Below are 26,348 nucleotides of genomic sequence, written 5' to 3' on the forward strand. Positions count from 1 at the left end.
GGCTGCAAAAAAGGTCAAGATATTAGCCGACCGGCTTACTGACGGACAGGAACTCCACGAGGGCAACGGTTAGCTGATCTACGACCAAAGAAGCAACATCACTCGCGCCGTTGTGCGTTAGCATGCTTTGACGCGTTAGCACGCGCAGCAAGAAAACGTATGCACATGTGGAGTGAGCCATGCCGGGGAAGGAAGATCCCGGTTAAGAAGAAAGTGGATATGCCGGTTCTATGTCTGAAATAGCCGATTTTCGCGCCCATTTATAGTTGGGGCATTAGCGCTTCTCTTGCTGCGTTAGCGCAACGGTGGTCGTAGAACAGCTAGCCGTTGCTTGGTTGCATGGGCGTTAGCCCGTTTATATAGCGGTAGGCAAAGGTTGTCCCAATGCCATTTCTTGGCTCTATATGCATGATGGGTGAGAAAGCTTAGCTCGAAGAGCTTTCTCCGCACAGGCTACACAAGCCTACACTAGGCGCACTCTCGGTTTCATGAGTGTTCATGTTTGGTTCGGGGCAATGCATCTTCTAATGATTGTTCCAGAGTCAGTTCGTAACCAAGCTATAATGTGAGAGAGACGCAAGGGTGTTCGTAGATCAGCTCGAACACCCGGGAGGCTCGACTCCCTACTATTTAACCAACTTTTAACATTTTTAAAAGTTCGGTCATCTATTTGCTATTTCTTTCCACATCACAATGAAATCCAAAATCATGACTGATCTACTAGAACTATCAATCTTTACATAACATATGGTATATCAGAATTCGATGTAACTCTTTACAACTTCCAATTGAACATTTAATAGTTTATTGTACTAAGACCAATGATTTAATTAATTAATATATAAAATAGATAGGAATGTCCTCTATGCTTTACAACCAAACACCGGAGCTTTGCGAAAACCATTAAGGAAACCACAAAAGTAACGGCCATACAAAATAAGCCCCTTTGATTTTTTTTTTTTTTTCTAAAATAACAATACCACTAAACTCTGCACAAGTAGAAACCGCCTAGAAAATTGTCTCAACTTCTGTTTATGATGCCCAATTCTCTTGTTCTTTCTCAAAAGACCTCTCATTTGTGGCCTGCCAAATACTCCAAATTACAGGCCCTAGTGTCACTACCCATAACCTTTAACCCTGGATGGGAAAGCCAGAGTGCACCACAACCTGAAGAGGAGAAAAAACAAAAAAAAAAAAAACATTGGAGGAACCCATGTTGTTACACCTGTAGACCTAAGCATCTCTCTCCAAAGTCCAAATCTCTGTTCAGAGGATAAAAGACAATAGTAAGGGACGAACAGTTTCAGCAGCCAGGAGCCAAATGAGGAAGACATTTGGGAGCAGATACCCTGTTAAAAAATAGGTGATCAATGGTCAAGATACTATCCATGTACGTAAATCCATATATATATATAGGGAAATTTACATCTACCACCCCTGTGTTTTCAGACAATTACATCAACCACCCCTGGAATTTTAAAAAATTACATCTGTACCCCTGAGTACTAACTCTGCTAGTTTATTTTGAAAAGACAATTTTGCCCTTTTTATTTGTTTATTAGGGAAATTTACGTTTACCACCCCTGTGGTTTCAAAAAATTAAGTCTGCCACTCCTAGAATTTCATCTATTTCACAAACCTCCCTTGTATTTTGAAAGATTTTTACAAATGTACCCCTACCGTTAGATGAGAACAGTTAAGTGATGATGTCATTGCCCAAATATTAACTAAATGCCTGTAATACCCTTAATGAAGGTGCTTTTACATATTTACCCCCATTTGTTTGAAACACCATCGTCTCAAAAGGGAAAGCCGTCGCCCACACATCCTCTGCAAAACCCCCTTCATCCCAATCCCCCACCCCACGCTATCACCATTTCACAAAAGAAGAAAACAAAGATGATAACCATTTTCAAAGCCCACAAAACTTGGGGCTAGTGGTGATCGTCAGGGAACAGGGAATTAGATCTTAGCAGCATAGGAGTCCTTTGGTGGAGCACCATCGGTTTAGAGGTCCAATCAAGTTGAAACTCGGTGGTGCGATGGCGGATGATGAGCCAGATGATTAAGGAGATAGCACCCATGATGACGATTACCGCGATGATTGTGATTGTCAGGATGCAGAGGAAGGTGTCGCGTCGTTGCCGCCACTGGTCGTCTGAGGACGGACCTAGGTATGGGTTGTAGTATGAGCTTGGGACTGGCAGTGGAGCTGTGTATGGGTTGTAATATGAGGCTGGGACTGGTGGTGCAGTTGCATATGGGAAGGCTTTGCCACCAGAGGTGTTGGGGTAGATCAGGTGCTCTTCTTGCTTGGCATTATTGTACTATCATGGTTTTAGAGATGCGACCACAAAGTTGTTGCTTTGATCGGGGGTGCAGTAGGTAGGATTGGAGACCCATCTGGGAAAAGCTTAGAAAGACCAGAATCAGATATTGAAACATTAGAGAATAACATGGTAGGGATTCTGAATACAGTTACTAGGATTTTAGGTAGAAAGACTTCGATTTCAACAATAGGTAATGAGAAAGAACTGATTTCTGATCTTGTTGCAGGTCAAAATCGTATAGCTTATCTGGAGCTCTGTTCACTGCAACCTTGTGGCGTAGGTACTCACTCGGCTCAATACAGCTGAAATCCGAAGACTTAAGAACTCAAAAATCAAGCGTAGCACTTCCGCCGGAGCAGCAGGTGGTCGCATAATGGAAGGCCGTCGGCTCCCAACCCTTATCCCTCTAGATAACAAGGTATGCAATGGTAATAAGGGTGGATGGGGTGAGTTTATTAATAACAAATAAGAAAGGGTAAAATGTCTTTTCAAAATAAAACTAACAAAGTTAGCACTAAGGAGTCAGGAGTACAGACATAATTTTTAAAATTCTAGGGGTGGTAGACGTAAATTTCCTTAATGTAAAAGAACCTTCATTAAGGGTATTATGGGGATTTAGTTAATATTTGGGCGATGACATCATCACTTAACTGCTCTCATCTAATGGTAGGGGTACGTTTGTAAGAATCTTTCAAAATACAGGGGAGGTTTATGAAATAGATGAAATTCTAGGGGTGGTAGACATAAGTGTTTGAAACCACATGGGTGGTAAACGTAAATTTCCCTTTTTTATAAAGAAATTAAGTAGGATATCCTTTTTTTTTTTTTTTTTTTTTTCCCTAAACAAGAGGGCTCAGCGCCACGGTAAGGTTGCTCGATTGTAACCTGGTGATCGCGGGTTCAAACAAGGAAACAGCCTCTCCACAAAAAATGAGGGTAAGGCTATGTACATATGCCCCTTCCCAGACCCTGCAGTAGCAGGAGCCTTGTGCACTGGGTACACCCTTATCCTTTGTGCCTAAACAAGTTGCTGAGGAAAACCAGAAAGTGAGGCACAATAGCTTGAAGTTGGGATGTAAATATGAAAGAACCTGACCCTCCCACTTCCATATTTTTCTCTCACCATGCTTAATTTGTTCTCAATGAACTGATTCAAGAAGACCCAACGGAGATGTTAACACAGAATTGATCTCGAACCAGTAAAACTAGTGAGTGATCCATCACAACAGGATCACATATGTGGTTAAGAATAAAAATCTTCCAACAATTTTTTTTGTTTGTTTCCATTTACATATGAAAGAAGAAACAAAAGGGATATGGCTTTGGATTCACCACTAAAGGCCTGCGGAAATGGAATCACCACAACAGAATCTGATTGGAATCACCATCAAGAGGGCTGGAACTGCATCACCACTGTCCAACGGGATAGCATCACCACTGCACCAACAAGGCTGAAGCCAAAACTCACTTCATTGCATCATGCCTGGGCTGCTAACAGCCTTATATATATATATATATATATATATAGAGAGAGAGAGAGAGAGAGAGAGACTTGTCTTAAACTCAATTGCAACCATAAAAGAAAAAATAGAAAGTAAAATAAAATCAGAAATAGGATTCTTCCCTCCCATTGTAAGATAAGAGGAAGTTCCCTACTCTGGGAATGCTGGAAATAAGCTCTACATAGGAAAGGATTTTATAAGATTAATCCAATCCTATTTATATCACTAAATGAGGAATAAAATAATATATAAATCTAAAAGAGACCTTTTCCACCTCTTGGCTTGCTGGCCAAATTCCTAACTTTTAGGATAGAAACTGCAGATCCTAAATCTTCTCCCAATGGGCCCACCAGATTGCTATCTTCAATGAAATAAAAATCACCACCCCCCAGCTCTCATTGACTGAAGGTAAACTCTGAAAATTTTGCCTTTTTATAAAGATTCCTACAGCCACCAAATCTTCATTTAACTGGACCCAGTAGAAGACCTTCAACCAAGACTGTTTGTGGACTGAAGAGTGAGTTTCCTATAATACAGGAAAACTGAAATGCCAGCTCCATTGGAGAGAATAAATAGGAAAGGCAAGTCCAGCTTGGGCCCACACATGCTGGAGATTATGAATTTCAAAATCCCCATATGTGAGCACTGAATTTAAGTAAAAAAAACTAGTTCAGTATTGAACCAGATCAGACCACAGAAAATCTCCTCTTCCTCCCTACGATCTGCATCACAAAACAACCTCCTGCAGGCCTTGCTGGTGAAAACAGGTTATATCCCCTTTCTTCCCTTCCACTTATTCTCAGTTTCAGCAAACTTACATAGTGTTTGCATGGGTCATATCCAAGGTAATCTGAAACTCAAAAATCGATTCCATTCTCATTGGTTTAGTTCATTTATTACTCATTCCATATTCTGCTAGTTTTATTTCTCAGTTTCAGTCCTTGCAATAGCAACTTCTGCCTCTTTAATCTCAGACTTCCGTAAAAAATTCCAGCCAATCTAACCGTTGAATCAAGCCCAATTTTTGATAAGTTACCCCCCCCCCCCCCCGCTATTGGGTCTACACTTGTCCAAAAGTGCAGGTTCATCAGATCTGGAAACTGGAAGTTAACTCATGTTTTAGAAAGTTACAATTTTCTGGTTATCTAAGTTTCTATTTTCTGTCCATCTTGTTTACTCTTCATCGACCAGTTTTTCAGCCTCATCGGTTGGCTGGTTCTTTAGTTATTGATCTTCTCTATTTATCCCTTTTTTCCTGCAGTTGTTCCTGTTCTTAAAAACCTTATTTTGATTTACTAGAAGTCTAGAACACATCGATGTATATTGAGGAACCATTCAATCATTAAGACAGCCCATTTTAAAACCGCCCGAGATCTGTCATTTCCCTGCCAAAAGAGGTAGTCAGCCTCTGTTGCTTTGTTATTCAAAGCTAATAAAAAATTAGGCAAAACCAACCATAAGAGCCCACACACCATACAAAGTATCATGCAGATCCAGCTTTACCTTACCAATAGAGATATTTAGCCTCTGTTGCTCTGTTACTCAAAGATAGGTAAAAAATGTTGGGGGAACCAACCCTAACAGCCATGCAGCACAGCAAGTATCATTCAGAAAAATGAAATGCATACCATATTCACACCTCCACTTAATTCATCTTGATTAGGTTCTGAAATTTTGTCACATTCGATTAGAACTCTCACCTTTTTGTTGGTAATAATTTCACTAACAATAAAAGTCTTAATAGAAGAGATCCAACTGCAAGTCTCTACTGGTGGTGGGTTCATGGGAAGGAGAGAAGCCAGAAGGAATAAAAGAAGCACTGGGAGAAGAAAACAGGAGCAAGATGATACTAACCCTTCCTGATTGGATGAGAGTCCTCCAAATGGGGACATATAGATAATTTCTTTAGAGTTTTTGAGGACAAAATTTTCAATGGGTGCTAAAGTAGTTAGCCAACCTTTAACCTTCTCTTCTCATTGTTTTCCGTATTGGTTTTTGACTGACTTGCCTTCACTTCTCATTGTTTTCCATGTTGATTTTTGACCGACTTCAAAGGAATTAGTAACACAGATTTTGTTACACATTGGAAAAAATATAAACATAATCAGATGTAACTCAAAGTTAGTCCTATTTGGCATATATCACATATATACACATAAATAAGTGAAACCTACTTTTTAGAAAACTAAATGTATCTGACAGCAGTTACTTGTTAAGATAATACTGATTATCCAAGCTTTCCGAATTCAGCGTAGCTTGTCAAAAACATTACAAAATTTCATAATAAGAAGAGGGAGAAAACTAATTGATTAACAGTGGAAAAGGCTTGAAATATATGACGTGAAAAACAAAAAGAAATGATAAATACTTCAACTAGTAATAATTAATACACTTCAAAGAAAATGGTTTTTGATGTACAACTGGCAGGATGCTGCAAAAGCCAATGATTTAGATTGCATAAAGATGCATATAGTACTTCATTTTCCCTCATTGATAGCAGAAACATAATATATATAAAAGAAGAATAGAAAGCCACACAAATAACAAAAATCATAAAATGGAGGGAAAAAAAAGGAAAACTAAAACATGAAAAGATAAACAAAAACAAAAGGCAATCAACAGAATTTAACCCTCAATTGAAACAATACAAACAGACAAGGAGCTCAGGCTACGGAAAAATCAAGGAACTGAAATGAGGTCCAAAACACTCCCAATAGGAAGGGACAGCAACTCAAAAAACCCATAGGATATTTAAAGACAACAGTGCAAATTACCTGTTGTTCCAGATGAGAATAGGATATTTGTGAATGCATCTATAGGTTGCTCAACTGCAGTGAATTCACCTTTTCTGCAACAGCACAGGTTTGGCAAGAAGTGATCAGTAACACCTCTTAGAATCAAATCTTCTATTATATTTGCTTCCCCAATCTATAGACCTACTTAAGTAAGAATATAATATAAAGAATCTTCACAAAATTGTTACACTAGAGCATTTTCAGATCAAAAAAGCAGGACTATCACGAACTACATTAAACTTCATCCGCTTGTGCAAAGTGGCAGTAAGAACATTATAATCTTTCTTGATGCAATTTCCTTTTCCATCTTTCTTCCCTGTTGTTAGTAAATCAGAGATTAATAACCAGATCAGAGCATGGAGACAAGGAGAAGAAGAAGAGGTTTCCGCAAGACCCGAAGGAGGAGAGAACCTGCGGACAGAATTAGAGAATCTGCCGCAGGTCTGCTCCCTTATATAAAAATAATAAAATGTAAAAAACATAAAAGGACAAGTATGCCCTTACATAATCGACCCTACTAAGGACAGAAATAAACATAAAAATAAAGACTGTTTTGCCCCTATAATAACAATTCTCAACACTCCCCCTCCAGCTGGAGCATAAATATCACCCATGCTCAGTTTGCTACAACACGACCGAAACCCAGGAGCAAACAAGGGCTTGGTGAACACATCAGCAACTTGATCAGATGAGGAGACAAAAGGAGTCTCAACAAGCTTCTTCAAGACGGCGCTCCAAACAAAATGACAATCCACCTCTATATGCTTGGTCCTCTCATGAAAGACCGGATTACTAGCAATATAGATGGCTGCCTGGTTGTCACAAAACATCTTCATAGGGGTTGGAACAGGAAACCCCATCTCAAGAAGGAGAGACCTAATCTACATCAACTCTACAATAATATGAGCCATGGCTCTATACTCCGCTTCAGTACTGGACCTAGCAATAGTGGTATGTTTCTTGCTTCGCCACGTAACCAGGTTTCCTCCAACAAAGGTATAATACCCTGTAGTAGACCGACGATCATTAGCCGACCCTGCTCAATCTGCATCAGAATAGGAAACAAGCTCCATATGTCTATTTGGCCGATAAATCAATCCCTTCCCAGGGGCTCCCTTCAAGTACCGAAGAACCCGAACTGTTGCATCCCAATGAGACTTACATAGGGATTGCATAAACTAGCTGAGAATCCCAACAGAATAGGATATATCTGGCTTAGTGACTGTCAAATATAGAAACTTCCCAATCAAACTTCGGTAGGCATGTAATCCTTAAGACCCTCACCATCATCAGAGCCAAACTTGTGATTAGGATCCATAGGAATGTCCACTGGCTTTGCAGCAAGCATAATAGTTTCAGTCAGGAGATCTAAAACATATTTCCTTTGGGACAGGCTAATTCCCTTTTTACTACGGATAACCTCAATCCCAAGGAAGTAGTGAAGATGACCCAAATCTTTAGCTTGAAAGTACTGCTCTAAGTAACTTTTCACCTCCTTAATCCCACTCTCATCATTTCCTGACACAATGATATCATCAACATAAACCACTAGAACTACCAACTTCTCTCCTTGGTGGCGAACAACTACAGAATGGTCTGAGAAGCACTGAGTAAAACCACAATCAGTCACAACAAAACTAAACTTTTCGAACCATGCTTGGGGGGACTGTTTCAGCCCATAAATAGCCTTGTGTAACCTGCACACACGTCTACTATCCTCCCCCTGAGCAACATACCCTGGAGGTTGCTCCATATAGACCTCTTCAAGCAAGTCACCATAAAGGAAAGCATTTTTTATGTCCAACTGGTATAAAGACCAATCAAAATTCACAACAAGTGATATAATAAAACGAACAGAGTTCAGTCTAGCCACAGGAGAGAAGGTCTCAAAGTAGTCAACACCATAAGTCTAGGTGTACCCCTTAGCAACCAGACGGGCTTTAAGCCGCTCAACAGATCCATCAGAATGATACTTAATAGTGTACACCCACCGACACCTAACCAGATCTTTACCAAGAGGTAAATCCACCAACTCCCATGTATGTTGAGTCAGCAAGGCATCCATTTCCACATCCATAGCATTCTTCTAAGCAGGGATAGTAAGAGCCTCAGTATGAGTGTGAGGCACAGTATAAGAAGATAAGGCAGTAGCAAGGCTATGAGGACAAGATGGAAGATGGGACAAGGAGACAAATTTCTCAATTGGAGAGGCAACTAAAGACTGTTGAGTACATGAACGTTTACCTTTCCGAGTGGTAATTGGTAAGTCATCAGGAGCTGGATTAGCTGGAAGGGCAGGAGAAGTAGGTAAGGTTAGATCTCCACAAGAGGTTGAGGAAGGTACAGTTGCGATGTAGACGGGCCAGGCTGATCTGAATGGAGCTGCCCAAAGTGCCTCTTGCGCCGGTACACCTGTAGTGGAAAAGACAAAGGAACAATGGCGGGAATAGGAGGAGGGTCAGACACAGCTAATGGGTCACTAGACACTGTAGGTTGATTCAAAAAAATAGGAGGTACCTTCAAAGAAGGTGACATCAGCACTAACAATTGTTTCCTAGTAAGAGGGTCATAACACATATATCCCTTCTGGGTCCTAGAGTAACCCAAGAAGATACATTTGGTTGACCGAGGGTCCAATTTATCACCATGGAGATGATGATTATAAACAAAACAAACACACACAAAAACACGAGGTGGCAAAATAAAACTCGAAACATCTGGAAACAAAACAGAGAAGGTGATTTGTCACCAAGAACAGATAATGGCATTCGGTTAATCAAAAAACAAGCTGTAAGAACTGCATCACACCAAAAATATTTGGGTACTTGCATATGCAACATGAGGGCTCGGGCAACTTCAAGTAAGTGTCTATTTTTTCTCTCCGCTACTCCATTTTGTTGAGCATAGGAGCAGCTAGTTTAATGAATTATTCCATTAGTAACACAAAAATAGGATATCTCAGATTGAACAAATTCCAAAGCATTATCAAACCGAAAGACCTTATAGAAGCATTAAACTGTTTTTTTATTTCATTGCAAAAATTCGGAAACACAGTTAAAAATTCTGATCTATCCTTTAAAAGGTACAACCAAGTAGTTCTGGAATAATCATCCACAAAAGTCACAAAATAACGAAAACCATGTCTATTACTTACCCAACAAGGACCCCATACATCTGAATGCACTAATGAAAATAAAGAAGTACTATGGGGCAAAGGACAAGAGGGATAAGTAGCACGATGATGCTTACCCAACTCGCAGCCCTCACACTCTAATTTATTCAAAGTCTTAACCTGAGGAAAAACTATCTGTAACCAAGATAAAGATAAATGGCCTAGCCTACAATGCCATCTAAAAGGGGACTCTTCACCAACAGTAGTAGCTGCAGTTAAAGCAGAAGGGGCAGCACCACTCAGATAATATAGCCCATCTCGTTCACACCCTCCACCAATCCTCTTCCTCATGTGAAGGTCCTGTAAAACACCGTAAGAAGGGAAGAAAGTCACTAAACAATTAAGATTCTTGGAAAGTTAACTCACAAAAAGAAGGCTTAAAGAAAACTGGGGAACATGTAAAACAGAGGGGAGGGAAATATTAGAATCAAGACAAACAGTACCATAACCGGTAACGGGTGTGGAGGAACTGTTGGCCACAATAACAGGAGGGGTATGGGAGTCAAATGAAATAGAGCTAAAAATTGATGACTTACCAATCATATAAGAGGAAGCCCCTAAATCAATGGTCCAGGGTGTGGAAGTGGAAAAGAAAGCAGCAGGTGTACCTGCATGAGCCAATGTGGCAGCAGTAGTAGATGCCCCAGCAGTGGAAGTAGATGCCTCTAGAATATTGATAGGAGGCATGAGGTGTTGCACCTCATCACAGAGGTTGGTAGAAGAATCTCCCACGGTCGAACCAGCCTTAGCATCATTAAGAGTAACAAAATCAGTACCATCTTCTGGAGCTGCATGATTGGCCAAGTTTTGAGCCCATTCAGGCTTCCCATGCTTGGACCAGCAAGTATCAACAGTGTGATTAGTCTTCCCACAATAAGAACATAACCGGGCTGCTTTATCACCATGTTGCCCACCAGAATTTCAACCACCAAAACCACGGCCTCTACCACGGCCTCTAGTAGTACTAGTAAAAGCTGAATTCTCCTTAGGGTTGGTTTCAGGCTTGGAACTAGGAGATACGATGCGTTGGAGTCGGGAGGTGTCATTCAATGTGGGGACAGATTCACCAGCAAGAAGATGTCCCTTTACAGCCTTGAGGCTAGGATTCAACCCAGCCAGAAATTTAGAGACAAAAAATTCATTCCTTTGGGCCTTCAACTTCTCAATATCAGTGGTAAATGGCTGGAAAACATTGAGTTCTTCAACCATGCCCTTAAGGCACAGCAATAATCTTGGAGGGATTTGTCCGACTGTTGAAACTGAAATAATTTTTCATAGAGCTCGAAAATCCGGGTCATACTCTTCTCTTGAGAGTATGATTCCTTGAGGTCATCCCACACCCCCTTAGCCATGGTGTGGAACATTATATTGGCAGCAATATCCAGCTCCATGCTGTTCCATAACCAAATAAGTATGATAGCATTCTCCTTATTCCAGGTGTTGTAATCCTTGGAATCAGGTTCTGGAGGAGGAGAGGTAATGTAGCTAATCTTGTCCTTAGCTATAATGTAAACCCGGACAGCTTGTGCCCACAATAAGTAATTAGAATTCCCCTTCAACTTGATAGAGGAAATCTGAACATTGACGTTATCAGAAGTCTTCGAATCAGCCATAGTAGGTATCCTTCACAAATCGATCAGAGCAGCTGCCTAGGGCAGCAACCGATTGTGAAGTAGGTAGAAGATAAGAAACCAGTAGCTTCTGATCACATAAAACTCTCGGCAGCAAGGAGAGTAGCACCAAACAAGCAGCAATACCAACACTGAAGAAGCCAGCCAAAAAAGAAAATCGACCTCAGGTTTTTTTTTTTTTTTTTTTTTTTGAGAAATCGATGTTGGGTATTGGTAGAAAAATAGAAGGCCCTTGATGAAGCACCAAACTCAGTCACTCCAGGTTGTAATGGCCACCAGAAGAATCAAACATAATAGGAAAGAAGAGCTGAATCGAAGAACTCCAAAAACCAAGCCTCCAGAAAAAATCGATTTGCAGGATTTTCCTTCTTTTTTTTATCCTGGCATTGATTTAATAATCTTCAAGAACCAGATATGTAGAACTCCAAGAAGCCATGAAAAGAAGAAGTAGCAGAAATCACTCCATTAATATTCAGAAAGGAGTGGTTTTAAGCCACAAGAAGTACAGCTATAGGTGGCTGCACACCACAAGAGAGAATCGCAAGAAAGAGATCAGCAAAGGATCCGGGGGGCGGGGGGGGGGGGACTCTGATCTGACGAAAAAAGCTCTGATACCATGTTAGTAAATCGGAGATTAATAACCAGATCAGAGCATGGAGAAGAAGAAGAGTTTTCTGCAAGACTCAAAGGAGGAGAGAACCTGCGGACAGAATTAGAGAATCTGCCGCAGGTCTGCTCCCTTATATAAAAATAATAGAACGTAAAAAACATAAAAGGACAAGTATGCCCTTACATAATCGACCCTACTAAGGACAGAAATAAACATAAAAATAAAGACTGTTTTGCCCCTATAATAACAATTCTCAACACCTATTATTTTATGATTTGTGTAATCTAGTCTTGCCTTTAAGTTTCAAAAACTACCCAACTCAGCTAGCTATATTGCAGTATTGTAACAGTAAATATTATCAACAGAATGCTGTACATTTACAGCGACTCCACTTTTATTTTCATCAAAAGGCTAGGAGATTAAATACCACGCTCCCAAATTCGATTTCCACATGGCAATATGTTACAAAAGTTGCTGACTGTTAAACTCTGGAAAACAAATTTCCCATAAAATATCTCATCAGCAAAAAGTACCAATACTGAGCTAATTTTCTCAATCTTTTAGAGAAGAAGTTGAAGACAAGGAAAGGGGAGAAAGAGAGTCCAGTGGAATGTGTTGGGAGAGTCTTCTCAACTCTCCCATACATTCGTTCACTTAACGTAGAAATGGAAATTACATCCTTGCCCCCCCCCCCCCCAATGCTAATAGCCTAATAAAAGGCAGGTAAAAGGTAAAAGGTAAAAAACACATTATATCAAATTACAACATAATGGGCATGTGCCTAATACAACCTTATTAATCTAACAAAGCGATGGCCTGAGATGAAGTAATTAGAAATCCAAAAAAACACTCCAGAATCTGCCACAGCCTTCAAAGTATCTTCAATAGTTCCAGCACTCCATGATAATCAAAGAACATGTAATGGAGACCCTAGTTTGTTATCATACTATCATTAACTAGGGCCTAAACTTCATAAAGGCAGCATTAGGTTATTGCAATCAACAAACAAAAAACTCTTTAGACTATCAAAACCAGGATCAATGGGTGACTGGTTTTAAAGCTCTGGTACCATGTCTGATACCATGAAACAAGAGAGAGAGCTTATCAACCAGTCAACCAGAACCAGAAGAAGAGAAGAAACAGAGAGAGAGAGAAAGGAGAAGAGGCGATGGAGAAAGAAGAGTTGGGAGGATAACTGATCCAGCGGCAGAACCAGTGTGTATATACTGCCGCTGAACTGTTGAATATAGTTAAGAAGAGAGGATGGGAGAAAATAGATTGTCTTGTCAAGGAGACAGAGGCCACAACTTTACTTACAATATGAAATTGTTACAAATATGAAATGATTGACATAATCCTAATCAAGCACAATTAACAAAATTAACATGTACAAAATTAACCTAGACACTATAATGTATCTAGTCCCACTAGGAGAAGCAAACCAGGGCTGCAATTCAACAAGTACATTTATAATGTGTGAACTAGGAAGAATTACATTCAAAAAAGAAAACCAAAGTCAAATAGGAAACTACCTAATAAGCAATACAAGCCAACCACAACTAAATCTCTCTCACGATAGGGACACTCCCACTAGCGTGAGTACATCCCAATACAACTACTGCCAGCAACACTAGAAGGTCCAATAGGGATGAAGAAGTAGGGATCACTGAAGAACGGTAACTAGCATCAGCCACATGAGCCTGAGAGCGTGTGGTGCCTTGCATTCCACCATGTCCCCCTCTCTTGGGATGTCCATGAAGCTTCCAACAGGTTTCCTTGGTGTGACATGCACGGCCACAATAATCACACTTAACCGGCTCCTTACCAGAACCAGCCAGTTAGTCACATCAAGCTGAGGAGTAGAGACGAAAGCTGAACGGGCAGGAGTGATACTCAGCATCATAAGGGACCAATGGCATTCTTCATGGTGAACCAGATCGTATGCCTCAAGTAAGGTAGGAAACTTGACCCGGCTAAGAACTTGGACACGGATCTGATCATACTCAGGGTTCAACCCAGTAAGGAAGTCATACATGCGTTCCATCTTGCGCTCAGTCTGGAATATGCTGGCATCTGTGGAGTCTACCATGGAAACTGGATGGTAGAAGTCTAGCTGCTGCCACAAGTTATTAAGGGCAGAGTAATAGGCAGGGAGTGACAACTCCTTTTGTGTTGTTTTCCGAACCTGTCGTCGCAGCTCATAGATCTGTGCATAGTTGTTCGACTGTGCATAGGTGTTCCTGACAGCATCCCACAATTCCTTTGCCGAGTTCAACAGAACAAAACTGAAACTAATTGTGGGTTCCATGGAATTTAATAAAAAAGACATTACAAGGGCACCAAGGGCCATCCATGTATTAGCAACCCCAGTGTCTGACAGTTTGGGAATATCACCAGTCAAGTATCCCAAGAGGTCATTTCTCTGAATAATGAGCATACAAGCTCAGACCAAGTGAGGTAGTTAGACCCATTCAACTTTGTTGGTCCAATGGGGAGAGTAAGGTTATGGCCATGGGTGCCCAAACGGCCCACCGCGCTACCTTCTACTCCCCCTGTAGAGGTTGCTGAACTTTCCATAATAAAGAAGACATGGAGCACTCACTGACTGTAAAGGGATGATTTCAGCAGCAAAAAAGGAAGGCCAATAATCACCAAGGCAGCAAGTGAGGAAGTCAGCAACAAGAAAATATTGCTGGGCAGCACTTAGCAAAGCATCTAGGCAGCCGGCAGGGGTGTAGCAGCTGCTGGGAGGGCTGACATGGTGCCTATAGAAGGTTGGGAGAATCGATAGGGGTCCAGCAAGATACCGGCAGGGCTGATGGGGCCTGTGGAGGGCAGAGAGAAACCAGCAGGGGCAAATGAAGGGCCTGGCAGGGAAGGTGCAGGCAGACGAAGGCCCTGGAAGGGCTGGAAAGGCACGGCGCAGGCAGGGGGGCCTTGGAAGGCCCTGGAAATCTTGATGCAGGCTGGTAAAGTCCCTGTAGGACCTTGGAGTCACCAGTGCAGGCAGGGGAGGGCCCTGGAAGGTCCGGCGATAGCAACCAAAGCATTGGGAGGGCTAGCAGGCAGCGACGATAGCAGGGGTGACCCCTGGAGGGTCTGGCAGTGGCTGGCGGTACCAGAAAAAAGAGTCAGCAAGGCTGGCGGCAGGCCAGCAGGTGTTAGTGTTGTTAGAACTCATGTGATAAGGGCAGTTTGGGAACTAGTTTTATATCTAGTTGCCCTATTGTGTATTTTCTATTTTTTACCTTTCTTATCTTTTACCTCCCTAGGGAGGTGTATGTAATATTCTCAAAGTCTATTAATGAAGTAATATAGGTGTGGAGAGCTCTCTCTCACAACACACATTCTACCGAAATATTGTTCTTCTTCTTCTCTCTTGTCTCCTTCTTCCTTCTACCTCTTCTTCTTCCTCCAACTTCTTCCTCCTCTCTTAATTACTTTCTCAACCTAAAATCCAACTGCAGGTGGTGGCCAACAAGGGTGGTGAGAAAAAAGGGCTCTAGATGAGGGTGACATAGGCCACAGGGGGGCGGCAATGGAAAACACCATGGCGGCAGTGGCGGCATGCAGTAGTGGTTGGTAGTCAGTGGTCAGTGATGGTTAGCATGGTGCGACAAGGCGACCAAGGAGCCTGGACGCCATGGTGTCGCCTTGATAACTATGGTACATCCTAATACAACTACAGCCAGCAACACTAGAAGGTCCACAACTCCTATAGACCACAACTTAACAAAAACAATAGGCAAAAATGTGTGATAAAAATTTTAAAAATAAAAATGAACAAAGATATGGATGATTTTTTTTTTTTTTTTTTTTTTTTTTAGGGGGGGGGCGCGGAGGAAAGTAAACATACACATAACAGTGCATACTTGGAGTGTTTGACTCTGTCTATAAAAGCATGCCAAGACAGGTCAGAGTCACGCAATTTCCTGATGAAGCTAGAGCCTCTAGTAGGGACAACAATTGCTGGAGGTGATTGAGCATCAACAACTTTACTGCACCAGTCCAAGGCAAATCATGAGTAAACAAGGTAATAGATCTGCATTATTTGACACACATGGTAAAAGAAAGTCACCTATATAACGGTAGACTTTTGCCACCACGTGTAATAAAATCCTGACAACAAGATTCAAAAGATAAAAAAAAGTTAGGGAAATGTTTACTTTCTTCCGGACATTTGACACAAAAATAAAATAAGTAGCTAAAAATAGAATTTATTTTTTAATTCTTGAAGGTAATAGAGAGAATGAACATACACATGCAAGATTAAATTGTATCGACTGAAGAAGTTTTTTCTTTGTCTTTTCCTTCCAATTTTTTAATGGAAAACTTACCGAAACTGGTTAATAGAGACTAAAGTTAAAACTAAACGTTATAGGATAGAACTCGAATGATCCATGAAAGGGTTAGAATAGTCCATAAACAGGATTATACCCCCATGAAAATTTTTTGTAACTAATTAAGATAATCATCCAAGATGGGCTTTAAATATTACAAAGAGCAATTTGAGATTAAAGATCAAACTAGAAGACTAATCTTATCTGAGAACAAAATTCTGCTTACTCAACAGATGAAAACAATTAAATTAAATAGAAGCAAGATTTAAAGTATTGGTATCGGATATCGTATCAGAAGGGTGATTTTAAGAGAAGTATTATATCATATTGGAAAGACACAAGATACGCTAGATACGTATGGAAATGGTCAAAAACATATGAAAATGCTTAGGATATATGCAAAATACAGTTTTGAAGCATAAAACACTATAAATAAGTAATATGCAAAATATATCATGTATAAAAAGGAGTATAAAGTATGATGAGACAAGTGAATTCAATTGATTATATATATAGAAGATGAGATTTCCTACATGTAATAATACCAAATTTTTTAAGTGTCGTATCAGTACCTTAAAGATACAATACGTATCGGTTACTTTCGGCGGATACGAAAGGATACTTAAAACCTTGCATGGAAGAACACCACTTATCAACAAAGGGCATAAGTCTACCAACCTAAACGCTTGCAAGGTTTTTCTTTGTCTTGCAAATCACAGAGTTAACTCTTAAGTTTCATGCAAGAACAATCACCAGACTAAGAACGGAATATGCCAATAAGCAACAATTTTATGGTTATCTACCTAGGCAAAAGTCAGTATGCTAAAGGATGGGTAAGGCTGTGTCTGTACCTTCTTGGACATCTACAAAACAACATCTGTGTGGCATCTGTGCAAGAAATTACCACCACTAATTTCTGAAATCACGAAGGGTCGCATTATGTTGCAAACAGTAGAAACTAATCCCAAATTCTTGCAGCAAATCTGGTTCAACAGCTCAACTTTCAAGCGTAGTTGTCATGCCATCTAGGTGACCCATGGCATTGGAGGGGGCCTGAACGCAAAGCGACTAAGGTGCCCAGATGCCTTGACAACTATGACTTTCAAGAAAAATTATAGGGAAGTGGAGGAGATGGATTTATCAATGTATCATGTATGTTTCTAATTTCATTCTCCATTATAAATGAGAAATAATTTTTTTTTTTAAGGCAATAGAAACCTCCTCCCCTCCCTATTCATCTCATAGTGGATGTTGAGAAATCTGATTTCATATGAAAGGTTTCAAAATAGTAGAGGTCAAGAGTAAACCAACTTCAATGTGATGGTAGATACAATGATCTTCTTGGGTTCTTCTATCAACCAAGTGACAGTTTGTCAAAGTATTTTCGGCTCTTAGAGGCACTATCAAGGTTAAACTCAAGGAATAGCTTGTTCAGATTGGAGGATATTGCGAGATTGGAGCATTACCTATTACCTACCTAAATTGGGTTTCCATGGTGTGCTCTAATGAGATTCTAGGTATTTGAAATCTTATCATCAAAGAATCTAAGAAAGACTTGTAAATAGAAAACAAAGGCATCTAATGTTGGGTGGTGAATCATCCTAATCAGAAGTGCCTTGTCAACACGCCAATAAACATGTCATTGTGGAAGATGCCATGATCAGTCATCAGTAAGATGAAAAGGTGAAGATATGTTCTACGGGAGGGCCATGGGGAGAAAAGGAAGTTCAACATGGTCTGATGGGATTGAGAGGAGAAAAAAGAATGAACCACTGTTAGGCAAGTAGTTATGGAGGTTTAACAATTAAGAAGAACCTTGATGGAGGTGAATCATAGAAGGAAATTATGGAAACTGCAACATGGGTTGGGATCTGAGAAGAGTCACAAACTCATTTCTGAGAAAGTAAAGCAGACCCGGTTTAAATTTGGGCCAGTTTTAGTAATGGTTAGGGCTGGGACATTGTATTTGACCTTTATTATTGTAATGGGATGAAATATAAAGCCCAGAGATGGGGGTCCTAAAGGGTGCACGAAAATTAATATCTTATTATAGGGTACCTTTGCTAGAGTCGCCCAATCCTATTGTTAATAATGTTAGGCAACTAGAGTCCTTATTGGGAAAATTTAGTTAGGAGTTTTTAGATTTTCAAATCCTATATTTTATTAGTAGTTGAAGTTTTTGATGTTAGAAACTAGTTTATCTGCCAAAATCCTATTTTTAGAAAATTTGTTTTAAATTTTTTCTATAAAAAATAGATGTAACCATCCCCCTAAGATTATGGTATTAATGGATTAATTTATTTGATTTGGCAATGGCCTAGATGGCTTTTCTCTTCTCCCTCCTCTCGATTTGGTAATGGAATCTCTCTTTCCTCTTTTTCCTCTCTTTCTCTTCTCTCCTTCTCCCTCTCATTATCTTCTCTCTCCCCCTCCTACAACAGCCAGTTCCCCTTCTTTTCCTCCTATTTGTTCTCTTCCTTGATTGGGGCAGCACAACAGATTTCTCTCCTTTTCTTCTTCTTATATACTTTTCTACATTCTCTCTCACTTGCGAGCTGTATTCATCCCTCTCTCATCAGTGACATCCATTGTTCGAGAACTTGGTTTCGGACCCCAACCCGATCAGCCAAAAAACCGAGTAGCGCACTTTTTTTTAACTCGTTTGATGGTTTCGGTGGGGTTATGACCTAGTGAGGTCATGAAATTTGGTATACAGCCTATTTTGGGCCATTTAAATACAATGGCACCATCAGAATTTCCAAAATCAAAGTCCAAATAGGAGTTTGACTTCAGACCCTAGGTTGGTAGGCTAAGGCGTACTAATAGCCCTATTCTACACATAATTTAGTAATAGAAAACAATCAAAGCATACAATTAATGTAGAACAACTTAAATAAGCATTAGAAATGTAAAATACATCAATCTTAACATAGACCTCTATCAACTCCTCTTTCGTTCTCACTTGAATCACTTCTCACTTATACATCAAATACTAATACATCATTCCAATATTAAATACTAATACATCATTCCAAATTTCCAGTTCTATCATGCAAACAAGTGATGTGCAGGATCAAAACCTCAAGACCTCGGTTGACTCTTCCGAAGCAAGTTAGCTTCTATCTGTGACAAAGAGGCTTGCCATGTCATAGAGCTGCTGAAGAATCGCACGTACTCTTCCACACAATACATAAAAGTGGAGTTGTCAACAAACTGAAAGTACCCTACCTTAGGGTATGGAAAAGGCGGTTATGATATGAGATCGATCCACTACTACTGCCACCAGGCTGTCGAACTACCATCGGCATGTATGGCTGGGTTGGGACTGTGAATACGTCGTCCACAAAACCTAACTCTGTGCTCTGATTACCTCCATAGTCAAACTATGATGCAGAGTGTATTGATGATGGATAGCCAAATTGCGACTGCTGCTGTGGCTGCCCAAACTGACCATAACTACTATATTGGGAACCGGTGCTCCCCTGGCCATAATCATAGTCATACTGTATGGGGATTAGTTTAGGCTAATATTTTTTTATTCATTAATCACTTGTACTGATGGGAAACTCTAGTAGTAGTTCCACACATTTTTTAATTCTGTTTTGAAGAGTTTTAGTCTAGGATGAACTCCCTATCTTACAGTAGGAAGTTCTATTTGACTTGTTTTCCTATTTATATTTGGATATGATATGATTCCTATTGGCCAACAATTTCCTAAGGCAAATCTGAATCTGCTTATATTTACTCTTTATATATGCAATGGTTGTTAGCAGCCACCCCGCGGTTTTATGTTGAATGCAAAATTGGAATTCTTGTTTTCTCCTTTTTTTTTCTGACCTATTGAATGCTGTGGTGATGCAGTAATTTGATTGGTGGTGATTCCGACCTAGGCCTTGGGTGGTGATTTTCCAAGTCATATCCCTCTCTTCTTCTCTTCTTTATTTTTATGTTTTCTCCATCAATCCACAGAGCTTCTCCTCCCTACGCATGCTTAAATTCAATTTTCTGTTTTGGATGTTTGAAAGCTCATAGCTGCTAGTTTAATTGTTGACCATCAATATTTACTTGTCCTCTATCTTCCTGCAAGATCAATTCATTCTGGTCATCAGACTTAGTTCTTGAGTGAAACTCCTCATTATTTCCCAATCTGACCATCAAAAATTGGCTGAGATTTTGATGGGTCATTCCCCGTGTTTAGTAGACCATTGACCAGCCTTTGAAACCTATCTAAGTAGTGTGTTATGAGATATTGGATTGCTCCATATACTGATTTTCTCCTTTTTTTCTGGTTTCTGAACTAGTTTCTGGTTCTCTGATTTAAGTTCTGATTCAGCATATTAGCCTGTCAAATCTGCTGGTATTCTGCTACTATTATTTCAGTTTAAGTTCTCGATTGGTTGCAGATTTCTTTCTGCTTAAATAACCCATTGAATGTTCTGTTCTGAGATTTCCTATTCCTAGTAGGAATCTACTGTAACCTAGCATCCAGCCATTGGATTGCTTTGGGGTTTGGTATTATATCCTACCTATATGATCAGAATTCAAGCCTTCAACCAGGGTTTAACACAGGTCAGATCCCTCGATTTGGTTTTATCAGATTTCTCCTTAAATCTGGACAATTCTCTAAGTCTGCGATTCTGGGTTATTGCTGGTTTCTGGAATCCTTTCCCAAGGTGAACCCAACAAAATAAAGCCCAAGAATAAACTCACAGTCCCACACTACTTGGCCTAAGAAAGCCTCTTTTCCTGGGCTCTATAAATCAGCCGTAGTGTTAGGACAATCATGAACCCTCTTGAGAAAGGAAGAAATACCCCATGTTGCCGCCTTAAACAGATAGAAGTAATGGCTTGCACCATCAATCCCAATTTATAAGAAATTTGTTCACTAGGAGATTTGAGCAAAGTGTAATAGACATGTTAAAATCATAACTCCTAAATGAAGTTCCATTTGGAAGGAATGATACTGACAGAAGGAGATGGACAGAAACAGAAGCTGGCTTATTTTCAGTATGTTGTAATATGGGTTTCAAGGGTAAAAATGTCATAGGGGTAATATTGTCCTTGTTCCCATTCCAGAACATTCTTTCTCTTATTATAAATAAAGATCGGCTGTAGTCACTATGACACAAGCCATTATTCAAGGATTTCAACATGGCATCTGAGCCAAAAATCCGAGAATATGGGACCTAATATTCTTTTTCCTATTTTTCTCTTTCTTCTTCTCTCCATTGTGTTTGTGACCTAACAGCACCACCGCCTCCACCACTAACCTACCGCCAGCAGCCACCACCTCCGCCAGCAGCCACCTCTTCCGCCAGCACTCCGCCAGCCCTCCACCACCCTTCAGCCACCTCCCCACACCACCGCCACCGTCCCACAACCTTTCTTTTCCCTTTTTCTCTCGTGGGAGGCCTTCCCGAACCCTTGCACTATATTTTTCCCTTCCCTTGGTGGTGAGTTGACTCCCACCAAGGGCCTTTTTCCCTGCCATATTTTTCCCCCTATGCCATAAATCTTTTCTGATTTTTTTCTTTGTTATTGAGAGTTTCTCTGTGACCAGCCACCATGCCTGACCATTCTGAGATCACGTCTGCCTCCTCTGGCCATGACGGCATATCGCAGCGTGATTTTGTTCCTTTCCCGCCAGTCCCATAAAATTAAATGGGGCCAATTACCTGTTGTGGTCTCGTTTCTGCTTGTTTGCTATCGGTTCTCGTGGTCTCTCTAGCTACATCACTGGAACCTCTGTCAAACCTATTGATGCTGGTCCTAAACAAAATCGGTGGATAAATTCTAACTTCTTGGTTATGTCATATTTGGTGAATTCCATGGAGCAAGAGATTGCTGGTCGTTATCTTCTTCTAGATTCGGCAGCCAAGATCTGGAAGACAGCCCGAGACTAGGGGTGTCAAGAAAGCCCAATCGGCCCGAACCCGCCCTGAGCCCGGCCCGAACCCAACCCTGATTTTTCAGCCCGAAGGTCGGGTTAGGGTTTAGAAATAGCCTGACCCTGGCAGGGTCGGGTCGGGATCGGGTTGAGCCCAGCCCGGCCCTGCCCGACCCTGTATTGTTTATAAGTATATATATACTTTTATATATACAATATATAGATATTTATATTATAATTCTTCTTTATCCTAACACTAAAAAATGGAAAATAATAAAAAAAACACTCAAAACACTCAAAACCCTAAACTCGATTAACATTTCACTCACTTCTCATCTCTTTTCCTTCATGCGCCGTTTGGGGTTTGCTTCCAATCTTCTCCAAATCCCATCTCTTACCCTTCATGCAGCTTTTGCTGCAAATCTTCTCCAAACCCAAATGAAAATGAGAATCGAACCTTAAACAGCCTAAACCCCTTTCTCTTTCCCCCTTCTCTTTCTCTTCGGCCTTCCGCCTTCACATTCTGCGATTTCTACAAATTATCCCCATATCAAAAAACAATAGGAAAGAATCGTTGAACCTGAAGAAGTTTTGAAGTCTGAACTCGTTGAACATCTGCAGCTTTGAAGGCGATTCTTGAAGGTAAGTTGTAACAGAACCCCCGTGCGGTATCTGTCTCCTTTCCTATCGATTCTTATACCTATATTGCTACCTACTTTGCAACCCGTGTATCATTTAAAATAACCCATCGATTGAAGTTTCATACCATTTTTATTTGATTTGATTTGCTGAAGTTATTAAATTATCTCAGTTTTTGATTTTTTTCTTCTATTCTTCTCTTGGGATTATTCCTATTGGAACTTTAGAAACCCATTACTTGGGTGATTTCTATCAGTCCCCAAGATCCTTTCCAAGCTGCCATCTCATTGATCTTTCTCCAGGTATATACTCATTCAACTCTGGTTTTGACATTCTCTTTAATGTGTTTTTTTTTTTTTTTTTTTGTTCTGGACTGATCCAAGGTTGTTTAGCTGGTTTATGTTACAGAATCTTTTGTTTCTTTCTTAAAAACTTATGCTGTGATCAACAATGTAAATGAACTATTTGTTTTTATGTTTAAATGTCTCCATGTAATAAACATATGGGTACTGATATTGATCTGGTTGGTTTAACCTTCTTTAAATTTCAGTTTCTGATTTTTGATATGTCAACTATAATATAGTATTCTCTATTTTTCTTGCATTAGTTAGATCCTGGTAATTCTCTTTATTATTGGTGCAATTGATCTGTTTTAGCTCTCTACTATTTAGATACAATATTTTTATGGGATTAATTCATGGGATTAGAAACAAAAATCAGGGTCAATCAGGGCCACCCCGACCCTATCAGGGTCAATCAGGGTCGGGTCAGGTCGGGTTAGGGAAATCCCTGGCAGGGTCGGACTGGGTTGAGGGATTCTTAGGCCCTGCCAGGGTTGGGTTGGGTTAGGGTTTAGATTAAGGCCCCTAGGGTTGGGTTAGGGTTTAGGGCAGGCCCAGCCCAACCCAACCCATTGACACCCCCACCCGAGACACATATTCACAAGTTGGGAATGCAGCCCAGTGTTATGAGCTTTGCCAGAAAATCCACTTGACAAAGCAGTTGGAATTATCTCTATCTCAGTACTATAACAAGATGTGCACGATGTGGCAGCAACTTGATTTCTTGGGCACCTTCACTGCTACCTGTACTGTTGATGCCATTGCGTTCCGGAAATGGGAAAACGGATTACAGGTGTTTGATTTTTTGGCTGGCCTTAAGCTCGAGTTTGATCAGATTCGCTCCAATATTCAGAATCGGGATCCTCTTCCCACTCTTGAGCAAGCATATGCTATTCTTGCAGCCGAAGGTAGCCGCCGGACTGCCATGATTACTCCTGTTACTCAGGAACGTTCTACTCTTATTTCTGGCCCTGCAGCTCTTGCCCGTGGGAATTCTTCACGCTCTTCCAGTGGGGATCGTCCATCTGGTGACCGCCATCCTATTAAGTGTGATCACTGTGGCAAGGAATGGCACACTAAGTCAATGCTGGAAACTACATGGTCGCCCTGCAGACACTCGCGGACGTGGAAAAGGTGGTTCCAATCAATCCACTCCTGCTCGGGCAAATCAAGCAGCCACAGATGACCAGCCCTCTGATCCGTCTCTGTCCCAGGTTGTGGAAGAACTTCAGAATCTTCGGAATATGATGTCACGGCTGGATACATCTTCTTCCTCTGGGTCTCCTTCTTTGGCTACATCAGCTATTTCCTTGCCAACCGATCCTCCTACCACTTCCTCTACAGGTATTTTTGGTGGGAATAGCACCTCTGTCATACCCGAATCTTGGGTCATTGACTCGGGTGCCACCGACCATATGACAGGTTCTTCTTCCCTTTTTCTGAATTATTTTCCGTTATCTAGTCATCATAAAGTCCGTGTTGTTGATGGGTCTCTTTCCCCAATCTCGGGCAAGGGATCCATCAAGTGCACTTCTTCTCTTTGTCTTTCTTTAGTTCTCCATGTTCCTAAGTTTACTACTAATTTGTTGTCCATTAGTAGTATCACTAGGGACTTAAACTGCACAGTAATATTTTTTCCCACTCACTGTTTGTTCCAGGACTAGGAAACGGGTCGTACGATTGCATGTGATAAGGTGGTTGGTGGTTTGTACATGTTTGATAGTTCGCCGGCAGCATTGACATCACAGGCCTTATCGTCTGATTCTACTTCTGGATTGCTTGAATTAAATAAGTGGCATTGTCGTTTGGGGCATCCACCTTTGAGTGTCTTATCTACTTTATTTCCCGGTTTATTCAAACAGTGTAACCCGAATAATTTTTCATGTGATGCTTGCACTCTTGCTAAGCAAACTCGGAATGTTTATCTTATTTCTGATCATCGTAGTGTAACACCTTTTGGATTAATTCATTCTGATGTATGGGGCCCTGTTCGTTGTGTGTCTATATCTGGTTTTAGATGGTTTGTCACAATTATTGATTGTTATAGCCATACTACTTGAGTGTATTTGATGCATAGCAAGAGTGATGTGTTTGCTTGTTTTCAGTTGTTTCACAAAATGGTACAAACTCAATTTGATGCAAAAGTAAAAAATTTACCGTCTGACAATGGCAAGGATTACATGGATGGAGCTTTTCGGGCATATTTAGACACTCATGGTATTATTCACCATACTTCTTGCGTTAATACTCCAGCTCCAAAGCCGCTGTCCACTAGATGTTTTGTTGGGATCTTCCACATTTATTGTTCCACCCAAGATATTTGGCTATGTGGTCTTTGCTAGAAATCATCATCCTCATGGGAAGTTTGATCGGAAGGGGCTTCGATGCATATTTCTTGGATATTCAGCCACACAAAAAGGGTATAAATGTTATCATCCTCCCACATGGAAGCTTTTTGTCACCATGGATGTGGTTTTTCGGGAGTCTGAACCGTACTTCGCACCATCGGTACCTCTTCAAGGGGAGGATTCAAGTAATGAAGATGTAACTCTGATAGCTCCATTGGATGCACATGTACCCACCATTGAAGATGAAACTATTGAGTTGGAAGATGGGATTACCAGTCAAGAGCAAGCACTAGGACAGAATGGACAGCCTATAATTCAGGGGAAGTTTGGGGATCAAAGGAAAGAACCGAATCAGGTGCAGACCTTTGTTCGTGATGGAACTTTTTTTCCTCCTCAAGGAGTCTTCTTCCCTCCTCGTGAAGCTGGGCACAAAGAGACCACCACCAATGCACCCACACAATCAATACCTACTCCAAGTCCTAGTCATCCATCTAGTAAGCATATCTCTGATCCAAGTCTTGATCTTCCTATTGCAATCAGAAAACCCAAGAGAAATTGTACTCTACATCAAATTTCAAATTTTGTCTCTTATAATTCTTTGACTCCTTCATTCCATGCCTTTGTTTCCTCTTTATCTTCCATCTCTATTCCTAACAACTGCTAGGAAGCGATAGCTGAAAAGAAATGGAAGGCGGCAATGGATGAAGAAATGCATGCCCTGGAGAAAAATAGAACCTGGGATCTGGAATCTCT

The 26,348-nt window shown here is 40.6% G+C and overlaps 1 protein-coding gene and 1 long non-coding RNA gene across 2 annotated transcripts in view; one reads left to right on the top strand and one right to left on the bottom strand.

Moving 5' to 3' along the window:
• Nucleotides 1–26,348, bottom strand: part of LOC122664737 (probable acyl-activating enzyme 17, peroxisomal) — a 99,009-nt gene that overhangs the window by 58,848 nt on the left and 13,813 nt on the right. The window contains exons 5-7 of the mRNA XM_043860702.1: nucleotides 16,119–16,159; nucleotides 15,913–16,038; nucleotides 6,607–6,680 (exon numbers count right to left, since the gene is read on the bottom strand). Coding sequence (XP_043716637.1) covers nucleotides 6,607–6,680; nucleotides 15,913–16,038; nucleotides 16,119–16,159 — 241 coding nt within the window. The remainder of the gene's footprint in view (nucleotides 1–6,606; nucleotides 6,681–15,912; nucleotides 16,039–16,118; nucleotides 16,160–26,348) is intronic.
• Nucleotides 1,660–16,875, top strand: LOC122664738. Its single transcript, XR_006333372.1, has 3 exons — nucleotides 1,660–1,670; nucleotides 4,849–4,863; nucleotides 16,640–16,875. It is a non-coding gene; the product is annotated as an uncharacterized LOC122664738 (long non-coding RNA).

This window comes from Telopea speciosissima, chromosome 6, assembly GCF_018873765.1.
Source record: "Telopea speciosissima isolate NSW1024214 ecotype Mountain lineage chromosome 6, Tspe_v1, whole genome shotgun sequence".
Classification (NCBI taxonomy): domain Eukaryota; kingdom Viridiplantae; phylum Streptophyta; class Magnoliopsida; order Proteales; family Proteaceae; genus Telopea; species Telopea speciosissima.